General features: G+C 32.2%; 1 protein-coding gene across 5 annotated transcripts in view; it reads left to right on the plus strand.

Moving 5' to 3' along the window:
* LOC145680652 (uncharacterized) overlaps positions 1-17,499 on the plus strand; it is a 407,115-nt gene that overhangs the window by 354,840 nt on the left and 34,776 nt on the right. The window contains exon 4 of one of the 5 annotated variants that reach the window (XM_081751407.1): positions 12,290-12,602. The exons of the other annotated variants lie outside the window; for them this stretch is intronic. Within the exon in view, the coding sequence (XP_081607533.1) occupies positions 12,290-12,587 (298 nt within the window). The 3' untranslated portion in view covers positions 12,588-12,602. Of the gene's footprint in view, positions 1-12,289; positions 12,603-17,499 lie in introns of those variants that run through there. 5 annotated transcript variants of the gene reach the window in all.

Raw genomic sequence — 17,499 nt, forward strand, 5'->3', positions numbered from 1 at the left:
AATTAATGCACAGTCGATTTTTTATACACCTTTGCCTTCTCTATGGTATTTATTTTGAGACTCTCTTTTTCCTCATTCTCTTAAAATGCACTTAACTTATTTTCCCGTGCTTATGTTTCATTTTCTCATTTTCCGACAAATTTTCGGCCGGTCATAGTGCCAAAAGGAGGCAGGTTAATTTATACTTTGTCTTATTTTGATGTCAGGAATATCACCCCAATAGCTTTTGGTGTTGTTTCCAAACACCATGCATATTTATTTGGTCTAGGAATTAATTCGTGCGGTTGGTACGCACACATTGAAGCTGTAGTACAAACAAAAAATACATAAATACCTTAAGAAAAATATTGTCCATCGCTAGCCACCACTTTCGCCCATCTGTCAGGCAATGTACGGATTCCGTGGCGAAAGAAGTCCTCATCCTTGGAAGCGATCCAGTCAGAGACCCATGTTTCGATATCTTCTGAAGAAGTAAACCGCTGTCCAATCAAATCGTTGTTCATGCAATCGAACAAGTAGTAGTCCGAAGGAGCAACGTCTGGTGAATACGGCGGGTGGGGTAAAACTTCCCATCCGACATTTTCTAAATAGGTTTTGACCGGTTTTGCAACATGTGGGCGAGCGTTATCATGTTGAACAATAAGTTTATCATGTCTGTTCTCCCATTCTGGTCGTGTTCTGGCCAGAGCTTGCTTCAAACGCATTAATTGTCGTCGATAACGTTCTCCATTCATAGTTTCACCCGGTTGCAGCAGCTCATAGTACACCACACCTTTCATATCCCACCATATGCACAGCATAACCTTTGCACAGTGAATATCTCGTTTTGGTTGTGATGGACCTGGTTCACCTGGTTTCACCCAGGCCTTTTTTCGTTTAGGGTTCTCGTAATGGATCCACTTCTCATCACCCGTAATAATTCGATGCAGAAACCCCTTTCTGCTCTGTCGTTGAAGCAGCAATTCGCAAATGGTTTTTCGTCTTTCAACGTCTCTGTCTTTCAATTCATGTGGAACCCAATGTGACATCTTTTGAATCATTCCCATGGCTTTCAAGCGTTTGGAGACTGTTGTTTGATCAACGCCTAATGCTGCTGCAAGTTGTTCCTGCGTTTGACACGAATCCTGCTCGAGCAATGCTGTCAATTCTTCGTCTTGAAATTTTTTTTGGCTGTCCAGCTCGCTCTTGGTCTGCCAAGCCGAAATCACCACTTCTAAACCGTGCAAACCACTTCTGACACGTTCGCTCAGCTAGAGCATGGTCACCATACACTTCCACCAAAATACGATGACTTTCAGTCGCACTTTTCTGCATGTTAAAGTAATGCAGCAGGACACCCCGCAAAAACACTTTATCAGGCACAAATTGCGCCATGTTCACTTAACTACAAACTGGTGTTGTTGACGCTTTAATCCACTGCCCTATACTACGAACGATACGCGATGACAGGGGTTTGCAACACATGTGTGGATACACGGAACTGTGGGACGCTCCGTTCGTTGCGCCATCTCTTGTCCACCCGCACGAATTAATTCCTAGACCAAATAGAATGGATAATTTCTTGAAACATCCTTGTAATTTTTAAGCTGACGGATTATTATTATTATTATTATTATTATTATTATTATTATTATTATTATTATTATTATTATTATTATTATTATTATTAATAGCACCTAAAATTTTGTACGATGCAAATATCGGCAGAAGGATATTGCTTGACGCATTTTATATTAGTATTACCAGATTAACAATGTTGCTAACCCGACATAAAATTGTATTTTTTCAAATGACATTACGCCAGATTATTGCATAGTTCGGATCTACCTGTAAACGAAAACTTACAGTACTACATTAATTATTCAATGTTAGAAACTAAGAGCGCTAAAGATCTCAAACGTAAAGGAGACCTCTATAACAATAATAGTGCAAGTGAGATGGACGGAAGAGTGTACATCTAAAGTATCTTAGTGTTAAGTAGGGTCTACTATGATCATGATAAGACTATTTCAAATAAATAGAAACAAAGCAATAAGGGATTGAATATTATCTTTTTCAAAAGGCTTTAATCCTAACAAAATTGATTGGATACATATCACATCCAATCAGTAGATAGTTTTCAATAAACGTAAAGATTGTAATGCCGTTTACAGAAATTTGATAATTTAAACCTTTCTGGAGATATGATACACACTGGTAAAGTTGACAATCCCGCTTAAAAATATGTAACTCCGACTTGTGTTGTAATGAAATCTTTCAGTTTTACGTCCCACAGTTATGCCGACTAGGCTGAAGGAGATGGTGATGATGAGAGAATGGTAGAATGAAGAAAGGAGGAGGAAACGGGAGAACCCTCAGAAAACCCACGCACACTATCTGATGTACTTCAAACAAGTCCGGAGATATGGAAAACACATATTGGTCACCGTCCGGTGAGATTTGTAATTTTATACTTCTATATTTTATTTTAAGTATATCTCCCAGTTATACCCTCTAACTAAGAGAAGACAAATGGTAACTGCAATTGAATGATAGATTAATGACAGGTAGGAAAAGCTAGAAAATCTCTAAGCATCCACAGAAACTTCTTTCTAGACATAGAGCATAGAGCATAGAGCATTCTTCATAGAGCATTCATATTTTAATCGCTCTTGATACTTTATTAAATTTTATGTTCAAAATAAGTTTGATAACCTCTCTTAGAAATTCTCAATAAGTGGCCGCAACATATCAGCACGTTCGTATGTCTCGAAGAATCAATTACTGTGCTACGAGAATGTGGCAATAGTACGAAAATAAATTAAGTGTGGAAGATATTTACGGTTGTTTGAAATTCAAAAAATGCGTTCATTTTTCTGTTTATTCGTTTCAATACAACAAAATTTTGCCCAATTACATATTGCGTATAATATTAAGGGAATTGTAAATACGTTTACTTTGAGTACACTGTGTACACTGTGTACACTGTGTTTACAGTACCGTACTGTCTCCATTCATTACATTACGTACAATTTTAAAAAGATTTTCATTCATTGCAAATATATCAATATCTGGAGCTACTGAATTCATGAAATTGTAGAAAGCACTCATTCACCATATAGAGGAGTTATGTAAAATGTCAGTTCGTGCCTCTATGTAAGAAAATGTAGTGCTCTCGCTACTTCTAATTTCAGATGTAAGAACATACAATAACAGATGCAATAGTGATCGTTTAGATATGACAAGTGAATAAATTTTGCAGAATAATGTAATTATTATTTAGAAAATTCAATTTAAAAAAATCGAAAGTACGTCTTAATTGAAAATATTTGAAACATATACAACACTTGTCTTCTAGTGTAATAAACTTATTGACACAAGATTGAATTGACTGGAGTTCTTGGTTTCCTTCTCTCCTGCTCTTGCTGTCACAAAGAATTTATTGACTAATTGTTTGTGCTGAAAGTGTGTGAAGTGATTGTGAGCAGTGTCGCTGTGTTTCATAACACCTTTGATACAAATATTGTGAAAGGGAGGAAAATATATCCCTCCCTTTCATAATATGTTCTGTAATAGCAATCCTGAAACAAAGGAATGAAAATAACATGTAGCAATGTAGTCAACATAAATTTCGAAACATCCATACTGACTAACAAGAATAATGACCTGTATTAAGTACTGTTTGGAAACGTAATACCTCTCTAAATAACTCAAAAGGTGGATAATTGTGAAAATTCAAATGAATATATCAAAAAACAAATGAAATTAAATATAAATTCCTTTGATGCTGCAGGTAAATAGTTCCAGGCAAATGGTTATCGATCTGAACCCAGATATTCACATGGTCAATATCGTGCAATGCTTGGTTTATGTTGAATTTTGAATCGGATTCCATTGAGTGCCTAAAATGCAACTTTGTGGTGTTTTAGTACACATATGAGACTACAATGTGGACAATTTTGAAGAAATTCAAAGGGACATTTCTATGGCAAATTCAAAATTCAAATCTTAATTTGAATTTTTGAAGTGTTATTTTTTTTATTTTACAGGTTTTTAAAATTTAGTAAAACTTGTAGAGCAATCTTTAAACTTTCCAATGGTGTATGTTTCACGTCTCTAGTGCATATATTAACCATTTTATGACAATTTTTAATAATCACTGTAACTGAAAAAATGCCGTTTTTTGGCATTTTTGAACACCCTGTATGGGGACACTTTCAGGAGGAGAGAGGTAATATTTGGGATTTTTTCATCTCCCACTGTAATAAAGCTGTGCACCGATTTTTACTTTTTTTTTTTTTTTTTTTTTTTACGTTGAAAGTACGTTCGAGTGCTTCAAAAAAACACAGATTGGATAAGTAGCAGATTTTTCATACTCACCTTTAATACCTTTTATTCTTTGATACACCGTTTCTTGGGTATTTTTTATTTTTAAGTGATTTTTTAATAATATATCAATTAGAATATAATCGTCGCTGTAATAACAAATACTTGATGCAACTTACTTTGATACAATTTCAACTTTAGTATTGTACTTGGATTTATGTTTGCGGTCATATGGTTACATCTGTTGGCGCAATGTATGAAGAAAGAAGAACGTACGATTCCAAATGAAAGCAAATAATGAAGAGGAATAATATTCGACATTCTAAGGATTAATATTAGTAATATTCATATTCAAGAAAATTATACTATTTGAAGTAAAAGTGACTGCATACCTCATCTGTATGCTGCAGAAATTGAAAAAGAAAAGTATAAGTAGGAGTCTTATAAATTTCTCCGTCAATTCAGTTAGCTTTTCTACTTATGAAATGTTTCTGTTTTATTCTGAGAGATGACTAGTGGAAAAAAAAATTAGAGTAAAAGAAAAAAAATACCTGGAAAGTTCCGCCAAAACTTTCCCGATTATGATAATGTTATGGTGACATTAGGAATGTAACATTTATGTCAGACTTAGCAAATAGGTCTATTTTTGCTTCCTGAATTCAGCTGTGTTGTGCCAACTCAAAAATTAAGTAATAGTATTGGAATTGTTTGCATCTTTACAATGTTAGTAGCTGGGTCTAAAAAAAGTGAATTTCCAAATATTGAATTCTAATAATGCAGAAAACTTGTGTATTCGCATGCTAATAAAGGGAAAAATATTGAAAAAAATTCCCATATTTTGCATTCAGTTTACGAAGAAAAATAGCTGTAGCGCTCTAATTTTAAAAATTAAGTTTTTCGACTTCTAATAAAATTAAATTACTTTATTTTAGTTGTTTAAAAATCGTAAAAACTTTGTTAAAACTACAGCGGTACAATATATTCACTTCTGTACTTTTGTACAGACAAAATGTAAACTTACAGTCATGTTAAAATTCGAACTTGAGTAAGCTGAACTCCATTGAAAAGTATGTTTGCTCAACTCTGATATCTCCTTATAGTATCCCTTATAGACGAGATTGTATTCATAATTGTCAAATTATATTTTTACAGTTTTCGTACCTCATTTGTAGTAAAAACAATATCATCAACAAAAACTGAAAAAAAAATGAATAAATAAAAGTCTCTCAACTAATTAGTGAGAGATCAGATTTTCATTCTACGCCACTCCAGTGATCAAACTTTTCTACATTTCTCTGTGATTGTTTACTACATGGTGGTATTGTGAAAAGCTCTCTTTAAACATGAAGTACTTGTAAGGCACCATTTTTTGAAAACTTCTTGAGTATGCATATAGTCTGTTTAGAATTTTAGAAAATGATTTTATTAACTTCTAAAACACACTTCTTTTTCTTTTCTATTTGCAGCACAATCTCTTCTATTGTCGCTCAAATGGAAAGAAAATGTATAACAAATAAAATAAAGAAACACGTGTGCCCATGGTGCTTCAAAAAGTTCCTTGATTCGTACGATCTTAAAAGGCATATACGCTGCCATACAGGAGAAAAACCATTTACATGTTCTGTGTGTTCACAAAGTTTCGCTTTGAAAGGGACTTTGCAATCGCATATTGTACTTCATGCAGACAAAAGACCTTTTACTTGCCTTTTTTGTCCGAAAGGCTTCAATCGCAAGCAACAACTGAAGTCTCATTTGCTCAAAGTTCATTCACCACAAGTGCAATAAAGTGTACAGAGGTAACAAAAGACTGTAGTTTAACTGAGAAACTGATTTCTCAACTGTATTAAAAAACTGTAATTCACCAGCTTGACTATGATGAAGAAAGGTGTGAGAATTTTATATTTATTTTTAAAGGTCGATTATATTTTTAAAGTTCAGGTTTTATGTTAAACTAATTTAATACTATGTGATTAAGAAATGTTAAAGTGTAATTTACAGTAAATATTTCTGTTTAGCAACAGGTGTTACAAAACGGAAAGAGATGAATATATATACCTAGGTATATTTAAGAAAGTATCTGATATCTCGTACTTTCAGTTACTTAGATTTCCCTAAATGTACAAAAATTAAAGCATTGGAATAAAAATTTCTATACTCTTCCATGTGTCTGTCAGAGTTATCTAACATAACATCACAGTAATGCTAGTTAATAATATTTAAAATTATTAAATCATGAATTGTATATCATCCCAGATAGAAGTGAACTTTAATTGGTACCATATTTGTTTGTCTGTTGAAATAATTTCGTTGTTTTGTGAATTTTCTAAATCAAATTTCTCCAGGTCAGGGTTTTAATTGTGCGTATGAATGGTAAACAAATAGTTGTATAATCTTAATAAATTTGACTTACAAACCCATTGGATATAATGTGTATCATTAATTTTCTGAAAATATTCGGAGTTATGTTCTTAAGAAATGTATCTAATTTTTAGTCCGAGCATTTTATTAATCAGTGTTCATCATGCATGTGGTTAAGCTGCCTCTTTCATATTCCATTGAGTTAGCAAACGTAAGTGTTATATCAATCACCTGAATTGATTTTTGCTACTTTGTTCGTATTTTTAATGTGGAAGATCATTTTGTTGTTTTTCTTTTATTTTAATTTCGACGCGGAAAAGTATTAAATCAAGTAAAAATGATAAATAGACAAGTAAAAGGTGTCACTTAGGTAGTATCCATAATTTCAGATGCTACAACTGGGACAGTTAAAGAAACGTATTAAGAATAACTTAATAATCACAGTAAAATAGTACTACAAAATGAAACTGTGAAACAAAATTATTTATTGTATAGCTGGAAACTTAATAACATAGTGTTACGTAATGAACATTTATTATTATTATTATTATTATTATTATTATTATTATTATTATTATTATTAATAATAATAATAATAATAATAATAATAATAATAATAATAATAATCAGAATCAGAAGAAGAAGAAGAAGAAGAAGAAGAAGAAGAAAACATCATGGTGTTTCATCGTGGCAAAAATACTGTACATAATTTACTTATGCTGGTTTCTTCAATCATACTTACTTGCAGTCCATATTGCATTCAATAGGTCAAGTTACTAAGTGTGAAAGTCACTACAGCTATCATATTTTCTAAAATTGAAACAGGTGAGCGAAACACTTAATATTCCTAGTAGTGATCTTGTTCGTCTCATCTGTACACTGTTAAGACATTATACTCAAAACTTTCTAATATTAGCATTGTAAGCAGGAATTATAATTATTTCGAGCTAAAAGGTTGTTTACTGATCAGTTCAAATTAATCATGCTGCTAAAGCAAATTATAAATATTATATCATATATGTTGTAATACGAGAAATCGGGACAATATTCTGTTTTTTCAAAACGGGATAGTTCCGATTAATTGTGACGCAAGGACACCTTACACTTAGGCAAGTGCATAGATCAATGAGACACTATCTCATCTATCATTATTTGTTAGTAAGTATATAATAGATTTGGATTAATTTTAACAGTGTCAGTCAAAATGCCTTTCTTCCCTACACGACATACTTTCTACAGTGATAATGGCTTATGTCGGTACACTGAATAAAATTGCAAGTGAAATTTGGGTATGAATGAGAACTACAAAAATGTCATGCTATAAGCACTAGAATTCGCTTATGCAATATAAGAATGAACAGGAATTTCTTACAACAGATGGAAGTAATCTTCTAAGTTATCCACACTTATCCACATTTGTCTGAATTTAAAGCTAATCTGAGAAGAATTCACGTATGGTTAAACGAAAGTCTCTAATTAACATCTTACTGTATAAATATTTTTGTACACACACTAGCATTGTAATTTTCAATGTGCTGATAAATAGTCACAGTGTTCAGGAAATGATCATTTTTATTGCTGTCACAATTCATGATTTACATGATTTAGAAAATGAAATGAAATCTTTTGAGTTTTACGTCCCACGGTTATGCCGGCTGGGCTAAAGGAGATGATGTTTATGAAAAATGAATGAAATGGTAGAATGAAGAAAGTGGGAGGAAACGGGAGAACTCCGAGGAAAACCACACACACGGTGTTTGTCCACCACAAAGTTCACTTGGTGGAAGCAGGGTTTGAACCCGGGACCCCATGCACCAGAGCTGAATGTTCTACCATTGAGCCACCGCGGGCCCTTACATAATTTAGAGTACACCTAATATATAAATAGAGAGAGAGAGAGAGAGAGAGAGAGAGAAATAGGAATCAGTTTCTGAGTTTTGTCCCCATTATCACTTCTGACGATTAGGATTTCGAGAACTACAATGAGTATTAATTTTGGCGAATTTGATGTAAACCTATTATCCATGAGAGTATGTTCTAGATCAGTGGTTCTCAAACTTCTTGTTACTGCAACCCACATTAAATAAAGTATTTTGTGGCCCACCTACTTTTCTTCAAATACACATTGGCACTCTACGTAATGGTGGAGTATTTCAAAACAGTTAAATTTTATAAATCATATTTCTAATTGCAGTTCGTTTAATAACAGTACGTATGAGTGATTAAAATGAAATTTATTTGGGGATGTTGTAAACACCCGAGCGACCACGAATGTTACAAAGTGCAGCTCGATGCTTACATCTTAATAAAGCAAAATTTAGTTGGTTGCTTTCATATCTATCGTAAATATCTCACTTTCAAATTAAATTGTGGTGTAAATTTATGAATATAGTGGTCCTGTCGGTACAAGAACGTCAGTCGATGACTATCGAGCAAGTGTAATGTAAATTTCTTTCTCAATAACTGTATTTGTTATATGAAATTGCACGCTTGCGCAAAGAGGGTTAAAATGTTTCCATAGAAAGATAACACAGAACTAACACTAGTTCCGACGCAATGCCCTATCGGTGACAGATTTTGACTCACCCATTATCTTTCCATCCTAACCCAGCATCTCTACTGACTGTACAATAGGGCAGGGCTCTGAGTAAGCACTTACTCTTCATTTCAGTAACAGACACTTCCAATTATCATTTTCTGAATAATACTTCACAACATATGTTTCTGCATCAAAATAAAATTTTGATAATTAAAAGGGGAAACTTCTCGAGACCCATCAAAAAGCGGGCCGGGACCCACCAGTGGATCGCGACCCCACTTTGAGAAACACTGTTCTAGATTATACTTAAAACCGCATGAATCGTGTATTTCAAAAATCCAAAAGAGAGAATAATACCAGCTTGTAAACTTTGGTCCATTGCATTCTTTTATCATAATCTCGAAACTACAACATATATTGATTTTAGTGAATCTATTTTCCATAAAAAGATTGCGGGATATTTACTGAACGAAAGCAAATAGAACATTCCTTTAGCGGAGTAACTGGGCTTGTTTAGATGAAGAGTCCAAAAGTAGATTAAGTTTAGATGAAGAAAGATTTACAGAAGAAATGATTTGAAGTAAAGAAACCATAACTGATATGCGTCTCATTTAAAAACGGGCAAAAAAGTACATGTTGGAAAATGAGAAATGTGTAATGCTGTAGAGACTGTATGTACACTTATGTCCAAAATGATTGTCGCATATCTATAACTGACTTCTTTTGTCGCATGTCTATAACTGTCTTCTTTTGTCGCATATCTATAACTGTCTTCTTGTAATAATTAAAATTTGATAATGATTTTGCAGTGTACTTTTAATACTGATACTATGTGTATAATTGGGAAATGTATATTTGTAGTACATTTCATGGGAAAAGAATTATAAATACGAAAATTAGAATGAGTAAAGCAAAATGTTGCTAAATGGACAAGAAAGTTTTATTTTCGTTTTTTATTCTTATTTACTGCTCTTTTGACATGAAATTTTCCACATACATGTTTTTGCCGATTATACACATACTAACATTGTAAGAAATACCGGGCGAATTCGTTATCAAATTATATTCCTACAACAAAATATTTATAGACATGCGACAATAATTTTGGTCATGAATGTACTTACCAAAAGCGCACGTGAGACAATATGAATACAATAATGCAACAAGTTAGTCCTAACCAAGTTAACCTAACCTAAACTTACCTACCTAACCTAAGATTAACAGACATTAGCGAAATTTGTAACATTTTTTTTTTTCGAAAAAACGCTGACCCCATTCCAAAATATAACCAACTTTAATTTCAAACTTGTTTTTTATCTGCTTCGTTTGTTACCAAAATGGCATCGAAAGTGTAATGAAAAATAAGCTTAATACACGAGAAACAATTCTCCCACTACTACTAAAAGTAACGTGAATTTTGTCAAAATATTAAATACTGTGATTAAGTTTTGCATGTTGTATTAAATGGTGAAAGTTTAAATTTCCGCAGTAGATTGAATGTCTGTCTACCTCTTCCACTGTAACTTTCGTAAAATTTGTCAGATTTTTAGTGAAATTTAAAAGGTGCCTTCATTGAAGCTTCGGGAATAATTCTGTTGTTTGAGGTTAAAATTCACCAAGAATAGGATTCGTAATATCCATCAAATGTTGCAAGTTTGCATTTATGCTATTATACATGTGATGATAATAAAACAGCTGTCCAGGATAATTTTCTCAGAAATCTTTCGATTTAGACGGAATTCGCTGGATGTTTAGAGTTTTCAGATCATCCCCACTATTGGAGTTAAATTCGGCAAAAAAATGAGGGGATTAATTTATTTCTAATAATTTAAAAAATATATTAAATGGAACTTTCGATTTCAGCAGCTGATTGAGCGTTTGTCTATCTTTCTTGCGATAACTTTCGTAAAATTTGTTAGATTTTAGTGAAACTTGACATGTGCCTACCTCCAAGCTTGGGAATCAATTCTATAGTTTGAGGTTGAAATTCATAAAGAAGAGGATCCGTAAAATCCAAACAGCGTTGCAAGTTTGCATTTATACTGTTATATATGATGTAATGTTGATAAAATAATTTTCCAAAATAAATTTTCTTAAAAATTATTTTCTCCAGTTCCGATCATCTCCAGTTTCGTAATATTTTCCCCGACTTTTATGAAACAAAATGTATACTTTGTGTGAGACTTAAGACTTCTCTTTATTGTTTGGGGTTAAAGTTAATCAAACTCAAGAGGATGAACGCATCCTATTTTGAAGAAAATACATAGTATATATATATATATATATATATATATATATATATATATATATATTTTCTTTGAGGCTTCTGAATCATATCCAATATTTGAGATAATTTTTAGATCGATATTGAGGATCATAATGATCAGCTTTGAGATGAAAATTACCCTAATTTTAAATTTATGTTCCAAGATAACTTTTAATGAATTTCTCTAGTTCTTGTGAAACATAATGTGTGTTCTAGAGTTCACTAGCCCCAATGGGTCTCACGCCCACTATTCTCAATGAAACTTCTGCTTACTATCTTGGATGAAACTCAAGAAATTCTGGTTCGCAAGTTTGAACATCTCTGGTACAGTATAATCCTCAAGAATGAATTGATAAAATACACATAAAATAATAATAATAATAATAACCATTTTCTAATGATTTAATATTGCCTGGAAATAGTTTCAGTGCACCTTGAATTTCAAAGTATAACATATTAATTTCTTGGAACTTGGAGATTTCGAAGGAAAAATTAATGATGGAGGCTGAAATCCTTCTCAGACATATAAATTATTAATATTAAAATGGAAGATGGAATGAAGGATACTGAAAAAAAAAAAAGACCGGAATATTGACTGGATTTAGAAATCTACTTTTTCTTAATTTCTACTCCCTTTCAAATAATTAGGTACACAATTTGTAAAACTTTTAGAAGCTTGTAATGATGCATCTATAAGTTTTTTTTTCTTTCTTTTCTATAATCAAATATAATTTATTTCCGTTATTATAAGCACAACTGGAATAAAATTACAACTTAATTGTTAGCGCAGAAGTTAAGTACTTTCTTATTATTATTTTCAGAAATGGCGCTTTCCCTTTCGTTACACATCGTAAAAAGAAGTACAAATGTCCACAGTGTGGAAATGGATTCGCAGGACCAGCGGAATTGAAGAGACACCTACTCATTCATACAGGAGAGAAACCTTTCGAGTGTTCTATTTGTTTGAAAAGATTCAACCGAAAATACCATTTAAAGTGTCATGTGAATGCCATGCATAGAGAACAAAGAAATTTGACTCATTGTCGTATGTGCAACGTACATTTTATATCGGAGGAATCATATGACGTGCATATGAACACTGTCCACCGTTCACAATAAATGTGGTACAAGGGATCTCAAACAGAGGGCCTAGAAATAACATGTATGTTTTAGCCAGTTGCGTTAGAAAGAAAAGTAGAGTAGTTATTTGAGGAATGTCTTATTCTGACTGATAGGCAGAAGAATGTTACTGTTCAGTAAAAACAAGAACGTCACATTATTCAAAAAATTAAGCGATTCAATAGCAAATCAAAAACATTGCAACTGATAAAAGATGAGCATCAAGAAAAGGATTATCCTTAGCAGTAGAACTATTGACATGTACACAAAAACAATCAGAAACAACTGTAGTACATATTTGATCCTTTTGATGTCAGTAGCTGGCCAAATAATATCTAAGAGTAATGGTACTTTAGACATATTTATCATCCATGCTTTTCAAATGTTTGTAGATACTGTTTGAATCCCAATAAATGGGGATTTTGTTCACTCAGGAACTCTTTTACCTTGATGCACTTCTCTCACGTACAGCAGACAAATTACGCTGTCATGAAAATGGTTAATGAGCATTTATCACTTAAAAAATACTAAATAATGATTCTAAGGAAACATTCATAAAATAAACTAGAAATACAATATAAAACAAATATTCTTATACAGGGTGGGCCATTTACCTTGATACGCCTTTAAACTAATAAATACACTGAAATTTCGTACCACGTAGAATCAACAGGTGAGAGTGTTTTACAGTACCACCAGATTAACAGTTTTGCCAACTCAATGTAAAGTTAAACTGTTTTAAATTTCACTTCGTCAGGCCATTATATATTTCAAATCTACACGTACAACGAAAACTTACAATTCCACACTTGCTATTTAGTGTTTAAAACTAAGGAGACTACAATATCCAAAATATTGAAAAACAAACAAAATTTGGAGGCTTTTGCAACAATAATAACACAATTAAGGCGGACGGGGCAGCGCACATATAAAGTACCTTTATATCAGATATTATAATCATATGACGTGTTTCGAACAAGTAGAAACAGTTGCAATTAACATAAAATTTGACTTGTTTCAAAGGACTTTATTTCGAATGTGCTTAGATAAGTATCACGCCCAATTACGTACACGAATTTTAATAGACAAAAGATCGTAATGTTGTTTGCCGGAATATGATATCCCAAACCGTTCCGAAGATAAGAAAAGCTTTGTTAAAGATTGCTATATTGTATAAAATGGCGTACTTTAGACAGATTTATCGTCCATGCTTTTCAAGTGCTTGTAGATACTGTGTGAATCCCAATAGATGGGGATTCTGTTCAATCAGGAACTCTTTTACCTTGATGCACTTCTCACACATACAACAGACAAATTTACGCTGGCATGAAAATGGTTAATAAGCATTTATCACTTAATACTAAATAATTATTTTAAGGACATATTCATAAAATAAACTAGAAATAGAATATAAAACAAATGCAGAGTGGGTCATGAGAGGGGATTTTTAAAAACAATTGTTATTTTCCTTTGCTTGTATAACATTACAGTGCTAGTTTCTGGCAGGTATAATTACAACATGTTTCCAGGATTTGCATAATTTTAAAAGGTGTTGCAAATTTTACCATTGATTGTTATACTATATCTCCGAAATGGTTTGAGATATTAAATTGCTAAAAACGGAATTATGATCTTTACAGCTATTGGAAACAATTTATGTGATTGGATGTGGTACTTGTCTAACTAGGTTTTTAAAACAAATCCTTTTGAGAGAGTTAAATTTCCAATTCCTTGTAATTTTGCTACTATTCATTCAGGATTAGTCATATTATTATAATATTATACACTAAGATACTTTGGATTATATGGTTTGCCCCATTCGTCTCACTTACATTAATACTGCTATAGAAGGCTCCAGATGTTTCAATTTTGTCATGCTGTAGCGTCCTTAGTTTGCAACACTGAATAACAAGTATGATATTGTTAGTTTTCGTTTAACATGTAGATTTGAAATATTAATAACTGGCATAGCGTTGTTTGAAAAATATAAGTTTAAATTGGGTTGGTAAGACTGTTAACCTAGTGGCATTTAAAGATATGTCACACAATGCCATTATCTACAAGACTCAAAATTTCAGCGTTTTCGTTTATTACTTTAAAAGTTACAAGGACGTATCAAGATAAATGGTTCACCCGGTATAGGTATTGGGATATGCTACGTAAATTAAAATCAACAATGAAATAACTTAAACCAATGTTTCCCAAACTGTGCACCGAGGTACTCTGGTGTATCTTGATTGATTTACTGACTTGCTTCTCGAAATAATTTAAAGTTTCACTGAAATGTTACATGTTTAGACTACATTCCTTTCAAGCTCGACCATATTTTTACTGGTAAAAAATAAATATCGGTCAAAAATCATATATATATAATAAAATGAACAACCAATAAGGTGATACAGAAAACATATGAGCATAATTACTTACAAATTTGCCGTTATGTATTAGAATACTTTCGAATAAAATATAAATTTAATACACAAAAATAGATCAAAACTTTTTGATTTTAAAGTTTCTATGCTAAGACAGGAACATAAATTATGTAGACCCTATGTTAGTAGGTATAATATGCATATTTTAGGTAAGGTGATAAGATAAAAAAATGTTATGACTATATTTTAATGCTTGTAAATAAAATTCGAAAAGCAGTATATGTGATGCTACAGTACTATATATGTACATCTGCCTTTTTGAATGTACTAAATTCTGGATTATAAAAGTGCTATATTTGGGTGTTTGCTATTTCTAGCATTATAAACACTTATTATTATTCTCCATTGCTATTCTTACGGTAAATGTATTTTCTTCCGAATCCCTTGAAGACCGTTCATATGACTCTTTTTGTAGATGATACGTCCCTATTAATAACACAAAAAGGTACAAAACGTTAACAAATCCTTAATAATCTCCAAGAATGGTTTGAGAACAACAGGTTTGTGCTAAATGAATCAAAAACGAAGTATGTAAATTTTCTATCACCGAGTGACAAAATAATAAACGTAAGCCTAGAAACTAAAATTCGACATAGAGATATCATAGACAATTTTTTAGGCGTAATACTGGACCAAAATCCCAAATTTAATGATCAGAAATCAACCGTGTAACAAATTGAGCTCAATGTGCTTTAAAATTCGGTCACTATTTGATAAAATGACAATGCATACAATTAAAATATTATATGATGCACGTTTGGAATTTCACATATGAATGAGAATTTCCACTAAAATATGGATTTAATATTTAAATTCAAAAATAAACGCATAACATTGGTATAAAATATCCCTTAAGGTATTTCTTCAAACACTTTTTAATATTTGGAGATATTAGAGAGAAAAAAAATATCTGAATTTTCCGCGAAAAATTGCGGTTTTATTAGTCCACGTCATGGATATATCTGTACACGACGTCTGCTTTTGCCAAGCATAAATCGCGTGAAATATTGCATATTATAGTTTTATGCAATGCTACAGAAGACGGATATCTATATAGTTATTTAAGAAATATTTCTGAAAACTGATTAATCAGGTTTAACCAGTTGTAAATTTGAATTCGTTACACGCAATACCGCTTGTTCTTCTCTCAAGCCTCTATTAAATCTTTCACTTCACTATCATATCGTTGACATGCCATGATATATTTGTTATTTAACAAAGAAACAACTTTAGATGAAATAAACAGAGAAAAGATAAAGAGGTGAGTTAATCCCCTAAATGTAGAAGAATTTGTTCAAAGATAAGGTTAAATACATGTTATTAGGTACTATTTAATTATCAATCTTATTTATTTCGAATTTCTGTGGTAAAAGATATTTAAGGACAAATCTAGTTTTGTTTGATACATGAATTAGGTTAATTTCACGAGAACTCAACATATAAGCATTTACGTATATTTCAAAATTGAAGATGTGCGTGGTGTGAAAGTGAAATAGTGTATTTGTTCTGTATAATTTATGCATAAGGTAAACTGATATACAGTATATACTGGTCGTAGTTTTATTATTTAAATCATATTCCTTAAAATAAGAGCTTAAGGTGGACATCAGTGTAAATTAGCTGTGGTAGTGTAAGGCTATTTGATAACAAATCGTTCGTAATGAATTTCATTCAGTTACTTTACAGTTTGTACCTGAAAGAATTAAATATTGCATAGAGTGAGGAAATTCAATAACTAGTATAGGAACAAAATTTAAGCCTATCTCTATAATGGTGAAGCCAGGAGACCGTATTGTACCATATCAAACTCATCCAATTCAATTCTGAATGCTATAATTAAAATTTCTACAAGATTATCTTTACTTTATGAAAGGTGGTAGAAAGAAAATTATTATAGTGCACTTTTACAGTGTCGTCAAATTTGAAAAATCTTTTAAACTCCCTCTATTTGCTCTATATGCAGATCAGCTCTTAGACTTCCGCTAGGCTATGGGGCACCAATTACATCATTTTCGCAGGAACGTGGCGCGGGGTCGTTTTCAGCAGGCGGAGCTTAAAGGACTTTTCAGAGTCCATTTAATTCCATTTTCAGAGCTGTTGTTCAACTGTTCAGGAGTCCAAACACAATCATGTCATGCTAAAACTAGGTTATTTTTGAAATGTGGTTCTCTGAACTGCCTCTGGTTACTCTTCTCAAAGGGGTGGTCTGTGCATGTAGTGCATCGTGTGCTGCTCTCTTAAATGCTATGCTGTTTTTCCATTTTGTACGTACGTATTTTCCAAATATGTGGTCAATCCAATGTCTTCTTGGCATTGCATAATATGCCGAGTAATGTATTATTATTATTATTATTATTATTATTATTATTATTATTATTATTATTATTATTATTATTATTATTATTATTATATGATCATACTTCCTCAATTTATAACATAACATCTGGTGTACCCCAGGGTTCCAATCTTGGTTCCTTGCT

This window comes from Thermobia domestica, chromosome 3, assembly GCF_964235325.1.
Source record: "Thermobia domestica chromosome 3, izTheDome1.hap1.1, whole genome shotgun sequence".
Lineage (NCBI taxonomy): Eukaryota > Metazoa > Arthropoda > Insecta > Zygentoma > Lepismatidae > Thermobia > Thermobia domestica.